Source organism: Ammospiza caudacuta, chromosome 5 (genome assembly GCF_027887145.1).
Source record: "Ammospiza caudacuta isolate bAmmCau1 chromosome 5, bAmmCau1.pri, whole genome shotgun sequence".
Lineage (NCBI taxonomy): Eukaryota > Metazoa > Chordata > Aves > Passeriformes > Passerellidae > Ammospiza > Ammospiza caudacuta.
The window spans coordinates 31091197-31107001 of NC_080597.1; the positions used below are offsets into that span (position 1 = coordinate 31091197).

Below are 15805 nucleotides of genomic sequence, written 5' to 3' on the forward strand. Positions count from 1 at the left end.
CTTCCTGTTGAGGCTGGCTTGGGCTTCTGATTGGAGGAGAGAGGGATTGTGAATTTAGCCAATGGGAATGGAGATAAGAAAGTCAACCAATGGAAGATCCAATGTATTTGACGTCACTGAGCTCGGAGCTGTCCAATAGCGAAGGACAGTGTTGAGTCATCTCATTTGCATACCGTCTCTATAAATAAGGGTGGCTCCGGTTTCGTACCTACGTCGTTCCTGCGGTAGCCAGGTGTAGACAGACCCGTAAAATGCCGGAACCAGCCAAATCCGCTCCTGCTCCTAAGAAAGGCTCTAAGAAAGCCGTCACCAAGACTCAAAAGAAAGGTGACAAGAAGCGTAGAAAGACTAGGAAAGAGAGCTACTCTATCTACGTGTACAAGGTGCTGAAGCAGGTGCACCCCGACACGGGCATCTCGTCCAAGGCCATGGGCATCATGAACTCCTTCGTCAACGACATCTTCGAGCGCATCGCGGGCGAGGCCTCGCGCCTGGCGCACTACAACAAGCGCTCCACCATCACCTCGCGGGAGATCCAGACGGCCGTGCGCCTGCTGCTGCCCGGCGAGCTGGCCAAGCACGCCGTGTCCGAGGGCACCAAGGCCGTCACCAAGTACACCAGCTCCAAGTAGGGCGCCTCGGACCGTCAATTTTAACCCAAAGGCTCTTTTCAGAGCCACCCATATATTCAGTAAAAGAGTCGATCACAGTTTTTTATCGGTGAGTGGTGCTTGTACTGTTTTAGTTACTGGGTTAGAACACGCTGTCAGAAGATGAGGGAAAAATGTTTATCCTGTTCAGGTATCTAGAAAGATTTGGGTCCTCTTGTCTGTTCTGTTCTGTCAGTTGGCCCCGCAGGTCTATAAAAAGCATGTTAAGCCCCTAAAGAGTTTTAAAGCCATTAAAGCTTTCTGTCTTAATTTCAGACTATTTATTCGTACTAGTTTTTCACAAAGACAGTTTGTTGTCCCCTTTAAATACGAGATGTCATTCTGGAGTGACTTGGCCATAAACCAAAGGGGCTTGTTTACCGGGAAACTAGGGATTAACCTGTAATGATTTAAAGACGATATTTAACGAAACCAATAGTGACAGGCAATGCAGGTGCATTATGGTATAGAGAACAGCATAATTTTATTAGTCCTAGAGATTTCATAAGGAAGTGGTGTACTTTAATAATGTCGAAGACATTAGTAAAATACACCACCGTGCAGTGGAAATACGGCAGAATTAAGAAATGCGCAAGTGACAACACAATAGGAAATCAGAAGTAAATATAAGAGACTTGGGGGAAAGAAAAAAAAAAAAAAGAACAGAAAAGCGAGGATGAGCGCTTTAACGAACCTCAGGTAGCTCGGGATGCGCAGGGAAGGCTGCATTTGGGTAAACGCCTTTTAAAAGAGGCTTAAATCTAGGATGTCCCGGGCAGAGGCTGCGAGAAACCCACGGCAGAGACAGAGTAAAAACTCCACGTCTGCTGCGGGCTGCAGCTGTGCGAGTGTTCCGGGCGGCCGCCAGTGGCGCTCGGCAGGGCGGAGCTGAGGGATGAGAGAGGAGGGAGCGCGGCCGCTCCGGGCAGGGAGGGGGGGGGACGGGGGAGGGCGGGGAGCGGCGGCGATGGCGGCTCCCGCCTGCCCCCCCCCTTCACCCCCCACGGCCCGCACCGCGCGGGATTTTCAAACTCGGCCCTTGTCCAATGGCAGCCCGGCTCTGCGCGCTGGCCAATCACAGCGCGCTGCTGCCCATAAATAGCGGCCCCAGTGGCCGCTGCCAGATCAGTGTCCATTCCCTGCACGGCTCGGGGTCCTCGGCGGGCAGCGATGGCGCGCACGAAGCAGACGGCGCGGAAGTCGACGGGCGGCAAGGCGCCCCGCAAGCAGCTGGCCACCAAGGCTGCCCGCAAGAGCGCGCCGGCCACGGGCGGCGTCAAGAAGCCGCACCGCTACCGGCCCGGCACGGTGGCGCTGCGCGAGATCCGGCGCTACCAGAAGTCCACGGAGCTGCTGATCCGCAAGCTGCCCTTCCAGCGCCTGGTGCGCGAGATCGCGCAGGACTTCAAGACCGACCTGCGCTTCCAGAGCTCGGCCGTCATGGCGCTGCAGGAGGCCAGCGAGGCCTACCTGGTGGGGCTCTTCGAGGACACCAACCTGTGCGCCATCCACGCCAAGCGCGTCACCATCATGCCCAAGGACATCCAGCTGGCCCGCCGCATCCGCGGAGAGCGCGCCTGAGCTGTCGGCAGACGGAAGTTTCAGACCATCGAAAACCCAAAGGCTCTTTTAAGAGCCACCACAATGTCACTAAGGAGCTGTAAAATCCTAATTATGTGTAAGAAGTGATGTTTTTGGGGTGGCTTATAGTCGAGAGGATCTTGCGCGTCAAGTAAGTACAAAATTACGCATAAACTGTATTTTATAGGAGTCAGGTCTTGAGTTTTGCAAAACTGTTGTGCAGTTAATTCTTTTAAAGTGATTTTGATAAGTCAAATTTTCTTTTAGGGTTGAAAACTGGTCTCCATTTTTTATCTCACGTCATTTTGGTTGTAGGAAACAGCTTTCACTGTTCTCCAAGGGAAGCTATCTACTTAAAAGATAAGTGGGTTTTATCTGTTAGCATGTCTTGATATAATTTATTTGAATTCGCAAAGGGAAGTTCTGTAGAATCGTGCTCCCCTGGCTGGAGAAGTTTATTGCACTCTAAATTTCTCCTGTGTGTTGCCGATGTGCTGCCTCTCTGTCCCTCATTTAACCTCACCGTTTTTCAGCATCAATATCTCAATATCGTATCTTGTATCTCGCCGTCCCGTCCCCCCCCCTTTTTTTTTTATTGTTTTGTTTTTGGGAGGGCCTGTGGCACTCACTTTGTTTCTGAGAGCGCAAGAACTCCTTTCCCGCCCTCCCTGGAAGGATTCTCCATCGGTGCTTTCCTCAGTGCTCTATCGCTCCTGGTCGTGAGCGACGTCCCGCGGGCATTTCCAGCCCATTTCAAGTGCTGCAATTTATTCCCGAGATAAAATATTTCCAAAAGCGGTGGAGGGGCGGATGGACTCCAAGGTGGAGGCAAGGATGTTTTCAGAGTCCTTTTCCCGAGCCGTGTGCGTGCTCCTTGCTGGAGTCTCGTCGAGGACCACACGTGTGACATCTTTAATGGATGGTTGGGGATTTTTGGCTGCATCAATCTTCTCTGTCGTTATCGAGGCTCCCAAAAAGGTTTCTTGAAGTTACCGCAGGCCGAGTGTTTTCCAAGAAGCATCTGTGCTTGAAAACATAGCAAGTCTAGAATAATTTCTAAATGGAGGCTCTTCCTCATTCGTCGTGTTCAGTGATTTTTGTGAACATACCCAGAAAACGGATTTCTCCCTGACTGTAAATTCACTCACACACACACCCCTGCTCTCCTAGTCATTAGATGTGTAGTTGCCTGAAAAATGTACATTTCTAAAATTATTTCGGACTTTCTGGTCCCTTTACATATATATATATTAATGCTACAGGTAGATTTAGGTAATCTGGGGAGCCTGCTGTTCCACTGAATTACTGGAAATTATGTCCCTCTGGTTTTTCGGTGCTGCAAATTAGTACCGGTGGCTTTAAGAAGCTTAAACACAGCCTTCATTCAAACCAGGAAACAAGGAGCCGCTGAGAAATGCTTAGAGGAAATATTTCTCCCAGAAAGCCTAAGATTGCAAGGTTCAGTTTAGTCTTAATTGCTGATAAAACCTTCATTTTAGGAATATTTCCTTCTCTCCGTGAGAAACTTGGACTCTGCAGCAAAATCCGACCAATCAAGAGCCTCGACACCATTTTCTTTCCCCTGTTTTTCTCGCTTTCAGCCATTTTCTGTTTCTGAGCCTCGGAGGGTTAAAAGGGAGGGGGGGAGGCGTGGGGAGCCGGGCTTTGGGAATTCAGAAGTCTCTGCTGTGATTTATTCATCCATCCCCCCAGATTTGTTCATTGCATATGACTGGTGTTTTTCCAAACAGATTTTTGTATTTCTGCAGATTGCCAGTGGGACTGCAGAAATGAGATGTAGTGAAAGCTAACTCAATTCATATTCTGATGCGGCCAAAGACATGTTTACCTGGACCTGTTTGCATATGCTTATAGGAAAAATAAATATTAAATCAAGTAAAATCGCTTTTTCTAGCGGTTTGTTTAGAAGATATTTGATATCTTATAGAAGCTATTGGTCAGACTAGTTACATTTCAGAAAAATGTAGCATCAGAATTAATGGGTTTTTTGGTTTGGGATGAGAGAGGAGGTTTGGGTTTGTGGTTTGTTTTTGGTTTTTTGGGTTTTTTTGCATGTTGAAGAAACAAATTATATTTAAGCAGTGAGACAGGGAGACAGGTTTTATTTGCCTTCATCTCTCTTTTCCTCTTGTCTTTTGAAGACCTCAAACTGTTTTACTAAATTAAGTATTTGGATTAATTCAGAGAGAGTTGCATGCTCGAATGGTAAAAAAAGAAAAACACTTAACACTTCATCAGCTGAGAAAGAAAGATGTGCAGTGCTCTTTATTTTCTCAGGTCTTATATAAACCATAAATTATAATGCCTGAGCCTGAAGTAGTTTTGGGGTGTAATGCACAGCAAATGGGTGTCAGGCAGACACAGGTGATGTGGTGCAAGATTCCCTAAGTCCAAGCGGGAATAAACGTGGAGGTTCCTCTGGTGCCAGCAAGGTTCAGCTGCATTTTTTTGCTTTTTGCAGGGGAGCCTGAGATAAAAGAATGCTGCCAAGGCAAAGCTGGATGTGAGCAAGAGCTCTGTGCTGAGCAGCTGAGGATGGGCTTGAGAGCTGCTGTTGGTAATTAAGGTGCATTTGCAGGTGATTTTAGATGCTCACCAAGATACTTGGCTAGGACTGTTCCTGGCCCTTTATCATCCTCCATGGATGAACTCGCTCAAATTAAAATCATGGCCTGGAAGAATGTTCTTATCAGCCCAACAGGTAAAACAGAGCATCACTACTGACATTCTGCTGAAATTCTTCATTTCATCCAAATATATAAAATGTCTGATGACAGCATCTTTCTAGAACAAAAAAAAAAAAAAAAAAAAGAAATTGAATCAGTCCTACTTGACAGCTATTAGCTTCTGAAAAAATCTGAACAGATAAATATCCATATGAAAGCAAGGTTCTCATTTGAATTAACTATTTTAGTGTAAGTATTTTGTAAAGGTGCTTTCCATGCAGGCCAGCATGCAAAGATAGGTCTAAACATGTTTCAATCTGCAAGTCCCTCTTGAGGGCTTCTTCACCATCTGAATCACCTGTTCATTCCACCAAATTCAGGTTTGAACTTGGCCAACCACACCTCTCCTACAGGCCTGGCCATCACTGCTCTGCTCTCTCCTCTCCTCTCCTCTCCTCTCCTCTCCTCTCCTCTCCTCTCCTCTCCTCTCCTCTCCTCTCCTCTCCTCTCCTCTCCTCTCCTCTCCTCTCCTCTCCTCTCCTCTCTTTCAGGTCACATTCTACCTTCAGCCTGGGCCCCAGCACGTGTCAGATTGTAGATGTGCAAACAACATGGTCACAACACTATCCGCATTTATAAAAAATTTATATTATATATTAGAAAGCACTTTGTCAGCTACTCCCATGATGGCATTAATTACACTGGCCACAATAACATGGTCTGACCCTAGGATCCTGCTGATTAATGCCCTTGTCCTAGTGAATGTTTCCAATTTGTGTTTCATTGGTTCTCAGGTTTCAGCTTGAGTTGGGTGTCTCTGAAGGGTGACCACTACACCAAAAATTAAACTTTAATCCCACACAGGGCACCCAGCACTCAATTCCCAAGTCCATCACTTGTTTCTGGTCAGTTGTCTGTTTTGTTTTAGGAGTTGTGAGGTGGTTTTTTGTTTTGTTTTGGGTTGGGGTTTTTTTTGGGTTTGTGTTTTTTTGGGATTTTTGTGGGTTTTTTTTTTTGGTTTTTTGGGTTTTGTTTGGTTTTTTTTTTTTTGTTTTTTGGTTGGGTTTTTTTTTGGTTGGTTGGTTTTGGGTTTTTTTTGGTTTTTTTCAGTGTTTTTTTTTTTTTTTATCTGACATTACCTCAATTCTTGGAGTTGTTTCCTTGGTCTTCCCCTACCTTTTTGATTCTGCTTTGGTTACTGTAGCACCATTAGCTTTTAACAAAACCTTTTATTTTGATCAGCTCTTGTGGCCTAATGCTACAACCACTCCAGCCACTAATGCTAAACTACTTAATACATCATGAGAATATGCAGAATGCAGTTAATGGAAGTTTCCTGTAACACAAGATGGAAAGCTCTGTTCTCAGTGAAGCTGTTATGGCAATACCAGGGTTTAGTAATAAAAAGAAAACAAACTAAAGGAACACTAATGTATCAAACCAATGCAAACTGAGTTTGAATTAAACCCATTTGTACATAAAACAGGGTAAGCCCATCTGGCTGGAGGCCTTAGCCCAAGTCTGTGATGAGTGATAGGGATCAGAGAAACAAATCCTGCAGCTCCAGGGACACTGGGGTGGCAAAGGACATGCCCCAACCTTGCTCACTCCATACTGCTGTCATCTGTGCCAGCCGTGGTGCCCTGCACCTCAGTCTAAAGGTGCTTTTTGGTCTGGCTCCAGGTTCAAAGAGCCCCTAAGTCCAGAGCCCCAGGGGCAGTGGTGCCACCCAAGCCATGCCAGGGTGAACCTGGCACTGCCCCAGCCCTGCTTTCCCCACCCCTTTCTCTTCCTGGGCACTCCAGCCTCAGCCCGAGCCTGCTCTGAGGGTGACGTGTCAGAGTCACAAACCCACTCCTGCAGGGACACTGGCGTGGCAAAGGACATGACAAGGGCAGCGTGGCCCTGCCCCAACACTGCTCCCTCCTCACCTCTCTCATCTGGGTCACCTCTGGCGCTTTATCCAGTGCTTTACATGGAATGACAATGTTCAGTTCCATATCTGGTTCCCCATCCTTCGTGTTCTTTTACCCTTCAGCACTGTGAGGTTTTAGTCCATTAACATGAAGATGCTTTTTTAATGATCAGTTTGTCTTTACACATCAGCCAAGTCTGTGCCCTGCTGTGCTGTCATCTGTTCTCATGAGGGGGTTAAATGTAGTTAAGATATTAAAAAAAATTGGTTATATATCCTCTATGTCCTTAATGCTTCTCTCTATACACTTTGTTCTTGCTCATCACTCTGTTTCTGAAGATCTAGTGCCAGGAGTATTTGATGTATTTATGGGTATCCCCTTTCCCTCTGCACATGGATTTTCATTTATTATGCTATTCCAAGCACAGCACTGATCCATCAGGATGGATCTGTGAAGCCACAAAAAATTCTGGCCTGTAAGACCTTCAACTTGTGATGCCATCAGTAGGAAAGTAATTGATCCAGAGGGCACATGACATACTTCTCTGTAAGTGTTCCATATGGTCCCATGGATTTTAGGACAGTGTGCCAATGCTGTAATGAACATACGGATCTAGAGCTGAAGGCATGATGTGAGAGGCTTGACCAAAAACAAAGCACACACGAAAACCAAAAAACACATGAACAGAACAAAACAAAACAAAAAAGTGTTTCTGAGACGCAGCTTTTCAGGAACAACAAAAAGTCAAATGTAAATCTCTGTGTGTGTTAGATGCCAATTCAGTGTGCTGAGGTCTGAATGTTTCCTGAATTAATTCCAACTCCTGATAATACATGGAAAACAGGTAAGATCTCCATTGCACCAATGTAATGATAAGTGGCACTTCAGAATTTCTGAATGCTTTGCTGCAGTCAGCTAGATCTGTCAAAATCCTTGTCACACTGAGATTGAAACACTTCTAAGCAACAGACAGGGCCAGCTGCAATTCAAGTTAGTTATGTTGTGAAACAGAACATTAAGGATGGTTATCTTCCCCTCCTTTTTCCTAAATGAAGTATGCTGTTGGTTGCTGAAATTAAATGTTATTTCCCTTATTTGGGCCAGTTTTGAACTTCCCATCAGTTCTTCCAGGCAGACTCATCTGACAGGTTGTTGTGGTTTTGTTTTTCGGGAAAAGGAACATGTTTTGAAAAATTTAAGATCACTACATGGATATGGACTGGTTCACTTCCAGGAGGGATGCATTTAAGAGTCCAAGAGTGGTAAATATACAGACGCCAAAGGAAAATGGAGTGGTTGCCAGCATCTGTCACTCTCAGGCTCCTTTGGTATTCTCAGTGTAGGCCAATATAACACAGAACTATTTCCAGAACAGAAGTGTCACCTCAGCTCTGCATCCAGTGCTTGAAAACTGTAACAGAGTCTGCAGCAATTCCAGGCCAGTCCTTGCTGGGTTTTGTGGTTGTTTAGGCAGGTGCATGCAGAGTTTGAGTTCACCTCGCAGCAGCATGAGTGCAGCCTACGCTGAAATAAAATGAAAAGTGAGTTCAATACTGATTCCATGATGTGAGGACTGAATTACAATTGTAATGTGTGTGCGTGCATGTGTGCATGCAGTCATTATATGTTTTCAAAGATCTGTAACTGGGATCTTTAAATGGGAATAATTTCTTACCATGCTTATAAAATTCATCTGATTTAAAGGCCCTAAAATGCATGGCAGCAAGACTACATTATAGAGGTATTTCATAACACACAGTATTTTGCAAGCAGCTGTATATGCTGTATTTTAAGAACACTTTCAAGTAATAAAATTTTATCCTCAAGACTTTAGAGGGTGAGGTTTGTCGGTTTTTGGGGGGTTTGTTGTTTTGGGGTGTTTTTTTTTTTTTTTTTTTAGTTTTTTTATGGGTTTTTTTAAGTGTAACAGGCTGATGTGACAGGAGAGTGTCACACAGGTGCAAATGGATGGGTCACTGCCTTGTGGAAGACTGCAGCTGAAATGTGGGAATCAAACAGAAGGTTGGCTGGCCGTGCTTATCAGGAGGTGACCAAGCAGGAAAGCCAAGAGGGCCTCATGTTAGGGAAGAATGAAAAGCAAATGCACTATGATGCATCCCTAAACGCTGGAGTCGCAATTCCAAACCAAGCAGTTGCCTGAGTTATAGAATAGATTCTATCAGTAAGTTTATGGCTTCATAAAGAAGGCTGAAGAGCTTTGAACAAAGTTGTCTGGTGCAGAGGGAAATAGAAAAAAGAGCTGAAAGATAACCACAGCAAAACAAGCAAGCAAACAAATGAATGAACCCCAGCAAAACCAACCAAATCCAGAAATGTTTCATTATTTTCCTGTGTTTGGAAAAAGTAGTTTGGATAAATCTGTCTTATAAAAGACAGCAGATTTCTTTTTGATCATGTGTCTACTACACTTTTGAGAGGATGAGAGCAGGTAAAGAAAGAAATTTCTTACCCTAAAATGTGTGAGTCATTAATAAGAAAGAATGATCCTAAGGAATGTGACTATTGTTACAGCAGCACATTTTTTCTTTTTCAAAGTTACACAAAATCATTCCAGTGAAAATGTTTTATAATGATAAGAGTTCTCAGAATATGAAGACTAATTGCAAATTAAACCAGAAAAAAACACCGAAACAAAATCCCTAAAAGGTTCTTTGGTAAATTCTTATTTTCATACTTTTAAAAGATTTATTTACTTCTATGTCAATATTCCTCTAGTAACTGTAAAGATTATTCATTATTACCCCAAATCAATAGAAATTTATGAAAAAATGTTGCTATAAAATTAGAAAAAGAAAATGCCAAGTGGCCCTAAATGTTCTTTAATTGTGAAATTGAGTTTAATCTCAATATAAATCAGTTTTATAGCATCTATGTCAGGAAAGAAAATTTATCAGTTTATTCAATCCTGCCTTAATCCAGGAAACTTAGTAGTACTGGAACATTCACCTGTATTTTGGTATTGACTGTAAAATTATGAGTAGCATTCCTATTTTAAATGGTGCATGTTTAGCAAGGGGATAACCCAAATGAGAGAAACTTGAAATTGTCTTTCCATTACAGTGTGGGGCAAGAAGAGGTCTCCTACTTCCCTCGTAAGAAGCATTCCCAGAAAATGTTGTGGCAAGCAATGTCTTCTGCCTTATGGTCTCTTATTTTCTATGCTTTCAGCTTTCCTAGAAATGGTGAAAAATATCCTGCATAGGTAAAGGTATGACAGACAAGATGTATGTGTTAGCACATGTGAGGGCTTTTGTTTCCAGGGAAACAAACAAACAAAGCCCAGTAAAACAAACACAGGCCACAGGACTGTTCACCCTTTAATCCTCACTGAGGAAATTCGATATTACATAAAAAAAAAAAAAAAAAAAAAAAAAAAAAAAGGAATAAAGGAAAAGTCCTCTAGGCATGACACGGCTTGAGCATTTCCTTCCCCTGCTGTTTTAAACAAAAAGAACTTAGAAAGAAGCTGTAGGTCGCAGAGAACAAGGTTGGCAGAGATTATAAAAATTCTCCCGAGGAAGGTGTCGATGCAGGCACATGCGAACAACCGAAAAATCAAAAAGGAACACTTGAAGCGTCCAAAGCAGGAGCAGAAGCTGGGATGAGCGAGGCGAGAGCAGCGCATGAGAGGCGGGGAGGGAGCGCAGGGCGAGGGCCCGCATTGGCAGGATTTTGCCGCAGACCCGCGGGCAGCGGGGAAGGGAGGCAAAGGGGGCGCCGGAAGAGGGTGCGGCGATCCCGGCTCCTGCTCCGGGCGGAGACTCGGAGCTCCGGGGAGCTGTGACCGCGCGGGGGCACGGCCGGGGCGGGACGGGAGAGCAGCCAAGGGAGGCGAGCGGCGGGAGCGGGAGCGGGAAAGCGCCGCGGTCGCGCCGCGCGAGGGAGGCGGGGCCGGGGAGGAGACCACGCCTTTTCCTGCAGTCCTCAACCAGGTCGGACCGCGGGTAATAAAGAGACCCTGAGGGAAGATAACAGAGTGCAGTGCGGTGTTGAGCGGAGCGTGTGACCATGTCTGGCCGGGGCAAGGGCGGCAAGGGGCTCGGCAAGGGCGGCGCCAAGCGCCACCGCAAGGTGCTGCGCGACAACATCCAGGGCATCACCAAGCCGGCCATCCGCCGCCTGGCTCGGCGCGGCGGCGTCAAGCGCATCTCGGGGCTCATCTACGAAGAGACGCGCGGCGTGCTCAAGGTCTTCCTGGAGAACGTCATCCGCGACGCCGTCACCTACACGGAGCACGCCAAGAGGAAGACGGTCACGGCCATGGACGTGGTCTACGCCCTCAAGCGCCAGGGTCGCACTCTCTACGGTTTCGGCGGTTAAACTTAATATAGTTCTAACTCACACTGTTAAAACACCAAAGGCTCTTTTCAGAGCCACACACAAGTTTCACAAATAGAGCTTGTAATTACTTAAGCTAGTAATGCAGAGGATAAGAATTCTGAAAAATTGCGTAGTAATTCGAACCTATACTGTTAGTTCTTGAGATTCATAGTACATAATCCACATTTTTAAAAAGTGGTATTTGCAATCACAGCTCTTATAAGGAACGTGTGGTGGCTCTTAAAAGAGCCGTTTGGTTTATAATTTGTATCCTTTTACTTGGAGCTGGTGTACTTGGTGACGGCCTTGGTGCCCTCGGACACGGCGTGCTTGGCCAGCTCGCCGGGCAGCAGCAGGCGCACGGCCGTCTGGATCTCCCGCGAGGTGATGGTGGAGCGCTTGTTGTAGTGCGCCAGGCGCGAGGCCTCGCCCGCGATGCGCTCGAAGATGTCGTTGACGAAAGAATTCATGATACTCATGGCCTTGGACGAGATGCCCGTGTCGGGGTGCACCTGCTTCAGCACCTTGTACACGTAGATGGAGTAGCTCTCTTTCCTTGCCCTCTTGCGCTTCTTGTCGCCCTTCTTCTGCGTCTTGGTCACCGCCTTCTTGGAGCCTTTCTTCGGTGCTGGAGCAGACTTCGCCGGCTCAGGCATCCTTAATGTTTCCTGCCAGGATCTTCCCCGTAACACAACAACATCGAAAATGGCGCCTACCCCCCCTATTTATAACGGCGTTATGCAAATTATAGCATCGTAATTGGTCCATTCCTATTGGAGTAGAAAGTACAACGTAACGCCAGGCACTTCCGTCCTGTAACCGCCAGAGCTCAGGCGCCGCTTTTACACAATCGTGCCGCAGTTAGGGTCCTGGGTCTAAAAACAAATAAGCAGCGCGTGATGCAAGCTGCACTGGGTGGACATTCACTAGCGTATTCACCACCAATGACTATAGCCCCATGAGGACTTCTAAATTCTTACCTTTTACAGGTAAGAATTTTTTAATAACCTTATCAACACGGATATAAGGATTAGTAATTAACAGCTCTTATGGTGAAATTGTGTGTGGCTCTGAAAAGAGCCTTTGGTGTTTAAAACAGGGTAAGTTAGAACTATGTTAAGTTTAACCGCCGAAGCCGTAGAGGGTGCGACCCTGGCGCTTGAGGGCGTAGACCACGTCCATGGCCGTGACCGTCTTCCTCTTGGCGTGCTCCGTGTAGGTGACGGCGTCGCGGATGACGTTCTCCAGGAAGACCTTGAGCACGCCGCGCGTCTCTTCGTAGATGAGCCCCGAGATGCGCTTGACGCCGCCGCGCCGAGCCAGGCGGCGGATGGCCGGCTTGGTGATGCCCTGGATGTTGTCGCGCAGCACCTTGCGGTGGCGCTTGGCGCCGCCCTTGCCGAGCCCCTTGCCGCCCTTGCCCCGGCCAGACATGGTCACACTCTCAAAGCAGCAAAGGCAATGAAGGAAGCCAGCCCCCGCGCGGCTCTATATGGGCGGCGGTCCGACCTGCTTGAGGACTGCGCCGGGGCCGGGCCGGGGCGGGCTCTGTGCGCGCCCCTCCCCCCGCGGGCCGGGCCTTTGCCGCCGTCGCTCCCGGCTCGGGCCCGGCCCCGCCCCCGGAGCCCGAACCCTGCGGGGCCCGGAGCGGATCCGGCCGGGCTCTCCCCGTGCCCGCCGCGCTCCGCCCGCCTGCCCGGCCCCGCCCGAGGGCTCTCGGTGCCCGCACGGAGCGGGGCCCCGCCGGCCGCGGGGCTGCGGCACAGCCCGGCCAATGGCGGCGGAACCGCGTCCCGCCCGCGCTGCGCCGCCGCCAGCGAGCTGTGCCCGACAAAGGGCCCGGCCCGGCAGGGGACAGAGCGGTCCCGCTTCTGCGGTAAATGAACCTTTTTCTGCCGAGAGCTCAGAAACGGGAGTAAGATGCTACGCATGTGTTTGCTTGTTTTATTCCCTGTCAGGGCAACCCTTTAAATTTCCACCGTGGTGGAATTATTTTTTGTATCCCATGTCCTAGACTTCATGATCACATAGCTTTGGTTTTTTTGTGGGTCTGATGTGTTGATGAAGGAGCTGATTTATGCCTCTTGCTGCTATACCTATGACAAAAACCTATACCACACTTCATGTGCTTTTAAAAAGTGGCACGTGGTGGTGATTTTCATGGTCTCACTCCTTTCACTGTTTTTTTTTCATTTAATATTACTTTTTGAACACAACCAGTATTTTTTCCTTACTGCTGTCCTACAGCTGCATTCATTTTAATGAGTTCCGTCATCTTAGTTACCTTTAGTATTAATAGTTTTAAAAGTTCATTTTTTCTTTTTTTTTTTTTTTTTTTTGAAAAATGCATGGTTTGCCTCCTTCCCCTCTTTGCTCTTTTTTTTTTTTTATCTTGGTCTTTTTTAGTACACTTAAATTTTGTTATTGAAATGACACATATATTTAATGTTTCTCCAGGGAGTTACAGGGTCTTCAGATGATAACAACACTCAACAATTTACAAAATTAGAATAGAAAACTTGCAGCTACAGGTGACAAAGTATGGAGCAAATCATGCAATTATGCCTAAAATTTCAGTCTCAACAACTGAAAGATCTACAATAGCTGCCCACAGCCTTGCAACCCAGCTTCTCAAATGTGATTCTAAGGTTCCTCATGCACTTTAAAATTTTCCCAAATAATCCCAACCACAAGACAGATGTGTCTCATCATCATCAGTAAATTTGCAATTTTCCTTATTGCTATGTGCTGTCTCCTCTTGATGGCCAAGTTGTTCTTTACCTTTTCCTGGGACTTCTTGGTTCCTTTCTCTGTGTTCCCCATAGAAAATTACACCACATTAAAATAAAGTTATGTTCAGAAATTAATCTAAATCTCCAGCAAAGATCCCTGTTGTGGATGAGAGGCAGCAGGGCTGTGGAGAGAGGGCAGGTATTAAAGCAGAGCAGCGAAATAACCAAGGCAGAATTGAGCTGCTCTTTTCAACACTGCTTTGCCTCCACAGTTTAGGAGATATGAATAGCAGAAGCACTTTCAAGTAAGCCTTTCTCACTGGGAAGGAAAAATATTCCACCCTTTCTTTGTCTGCTTCCCTTCAGACTCCACTACTTTGCAAACAGACCGGAGATCTTTGTGGATCTGTGCTTCTGCTCAGCACGGTAAAATGGAAAAGAGAGCAGAAGCAAGACCAGCTTGCTAAGATCTCTTTTTTCCCTTGTCCCCGACAGGTGGCATGAGCCTACACAAGAAACCTTTCTCCTCTGATACCAGGTAAGTCCATTCTTTGAACAGTCCTTAAAGTTTCCAAAAGGAAATAAAATCATATTTTCCTCTTGCACAATGAATTCATATTAACAAGAAAACAGCTTGATTTTCTGGTTTGTGATAATTTCCAACTACAGAATAAAATCCACATCTAATTTTTAGGGTTATCATGGTTTTGGCTTAAACACATACTTCCAATACTTATTCCATCTGAGAAGAAATCCAATCATTTAATGTTACAAATTAAATCACCACTTCCATCTCATTTAAATTGATGAAAAAGAAACCACACTCTATGGGCCAAAAGGATTAGTTCTAAACACGATTAACAGTGCTTGTATTCCAGACTCCATATCTTTCCTTGCATCTGTTGCATCATTTTCCCTTTTACATTTATGCCGTGGCTGTTACAGATTGTTCTATGAAGATATGCTCCTTCTTGTAGAAAAAAAAAAAAAAAAAAGAAAAAAAGGAAGAAAAAAAAAACAGTAGCAGAACCCCTCACAAGTTGTTTGTTTCTGGGTTTGCTTTTTTCTTTCCTCAGAAATGCCCTTAAGGAAGTTTTGCTGCTCCGAACCCGCCGGGTGCTGGGGGGGACCCCGGGCCGGGGAGAGGCCGCGCCGCAGCGGAGCTTCGGCACCAGGGCTGGGATTGAGAGAGCTCATTCTGATTGGCTGATAGTATTCGAATCAACGACCAATCCTAGCGTGGTGTTTAAAAAGTACCAATAGCAGAGCACCTCGGTCTGCGAATGACGTCACTACGGAAGTTGTCCAATGGAAGTGCTGCTTTCTGATACCAGCAATTTGCATAAGGGCCCTATAAATACAGCAGTAATCGCATTATCCGGCATATCGCTGTGACCGCGCAGTCAGGGAGAGCAGCCATGCCCGAGCCGGCCAAGTCCGCCCCCGCGCCCAAGAAGGGCTCCAAGAAGGCGGTGACCAAGACGCAGAAGAAGGGCGACAAGAAGCGCAAGAAGAGCCGCAAGGAGAGCTACTCCATCTACGTGTACAAGGTGCTGAAGCAGGTGCACCCCGACACGGGCATCTCGTCCAAGGCCATGGGCATCATGAACTCCTTCGTCAACGACATCTTCGAGCGCATCGCGGGCGAGGCCTCGCGCCTGGCGCACTACAACAAGCGCTCCACCATCACCTCGCGGGAGATCCAGACGGCCGTGCGCCTGCTGCTGCCCGGCGAGCTGGCCAAGCACGCCGTGTCCGAGGGCACCAAGGCCGTCACCAAGTACACCAGCTCCAAGTAGGGCGCCTCGGACCGTCAATTTTAACCCAAAGGCTCTTTTAAGAGCCACCAATTTTTTCAATAAAAGAGCTGAATCAATGCTTTTAGTGGGGAGGTATGT

The 15805-nt window shown here is 46.6% G+C and overlaps 4 protein-coding genes across 4 annotated transcripts; 2 read left to right on the forward strand and 2 right to left on the reverse strand.

Annotated features, from left to right (window-relative positions):
- The first annotated feature begins 225 nt into the window (after nt 1-225).
- LOC131558116 (histone H2B 8) lies at nt 226-709 on the forward strand. Its single transcript, XM_058805725.1, has one exon. It carries the CDS (start codon nt 252-254, stop codon nt 630-632), a length of 381 nt encoding a protein of 126 aa, XP_058661708.1. The 5' UTR covers nt 226-251; the 3' UTR covers nt 633-709.
- Nucleotides 710-11450: 10741 nt separating this feature from the next.
- LOC131558108 (histone H2B 7) lies at nt 11451-11875 on the reverse strand. Its single transcript, XM_058805715.1, has one exon. The coding sequence runs from the start codon at nt 11829-11831 to the stop codon at nt 11451-11453; it is 381 nt and encodes a 126-aa protein (XP_058661698.1). The 5' UTR covers nt 11832-11875.
- A 394-nt stretch (nt 11876-12269) lies between these two features.
- LOC131558123 (histone H4) lies at nt 12270-12612 on the reverse strand. Its single transcript, XM_058805733.1, has one exon. The coding sequence runs from the start codon at nt 12607-12609 to the stop codon at nt 12298-12300; it is 312 nt and encodes a 103-aa protein (XP_058661716.1). The 5' UTR covers nt 12610-12612; the 3' UTR covers nt 12270-12297.
- Nucleotides 12613-14983: 2371 nt separating this feature from the next.
- Nucleotides 14984-15783, forward strand: LOC131558115 (histone H2B 1/2/3/4/6). Its single transcript, XM_058805724.1, has one exon. It carries the CDS (start codon nt 15326-15328, stop codon nt 15704-15706), a length of 381 nt encoding a protein of 126 aa, XP_058661707.1. The 5' UTR covers nt 14984-15325; the 3' UTR covers nt 15707-15783.
- The last annotated feature ends 22 nt before the right edge of the window (nt 15784-15805 follow it).

Excerpts from the sequence above, each read along its gene's own strand:
- LOC131558116 (XM_058805725.1), top strand. The coding sequence starts at position 252 with ATGCCGGAACCAGCCAAATCCGCTCCTGCTCCTAAGAAAGGCTCTAAG.
- LOC131558115 (XM_058805724.1), top strand. The coding sequence starts at position 15,326 with ATGCCCGAGCCGGCCAAGTCCGCCCCCGCGCCCAAGAAGGGCTCCAAG.
- LOC131558123 (XM_058805733.1), bottom strand. The coding sequence starts at position 12,609 with ATGTCTGGCCGGGGCAAGGGCGGCAAGGGGCTCGGCAAGGGCGGCGCC.
- LOC131558108 (XM_058805715.1), bottom strand. The coding sequence starts at position 11,831 with ATGCCTGAGCCGGCGAAGTCTGCTCCAGCACCGAAGAAAGGCTCCAAG.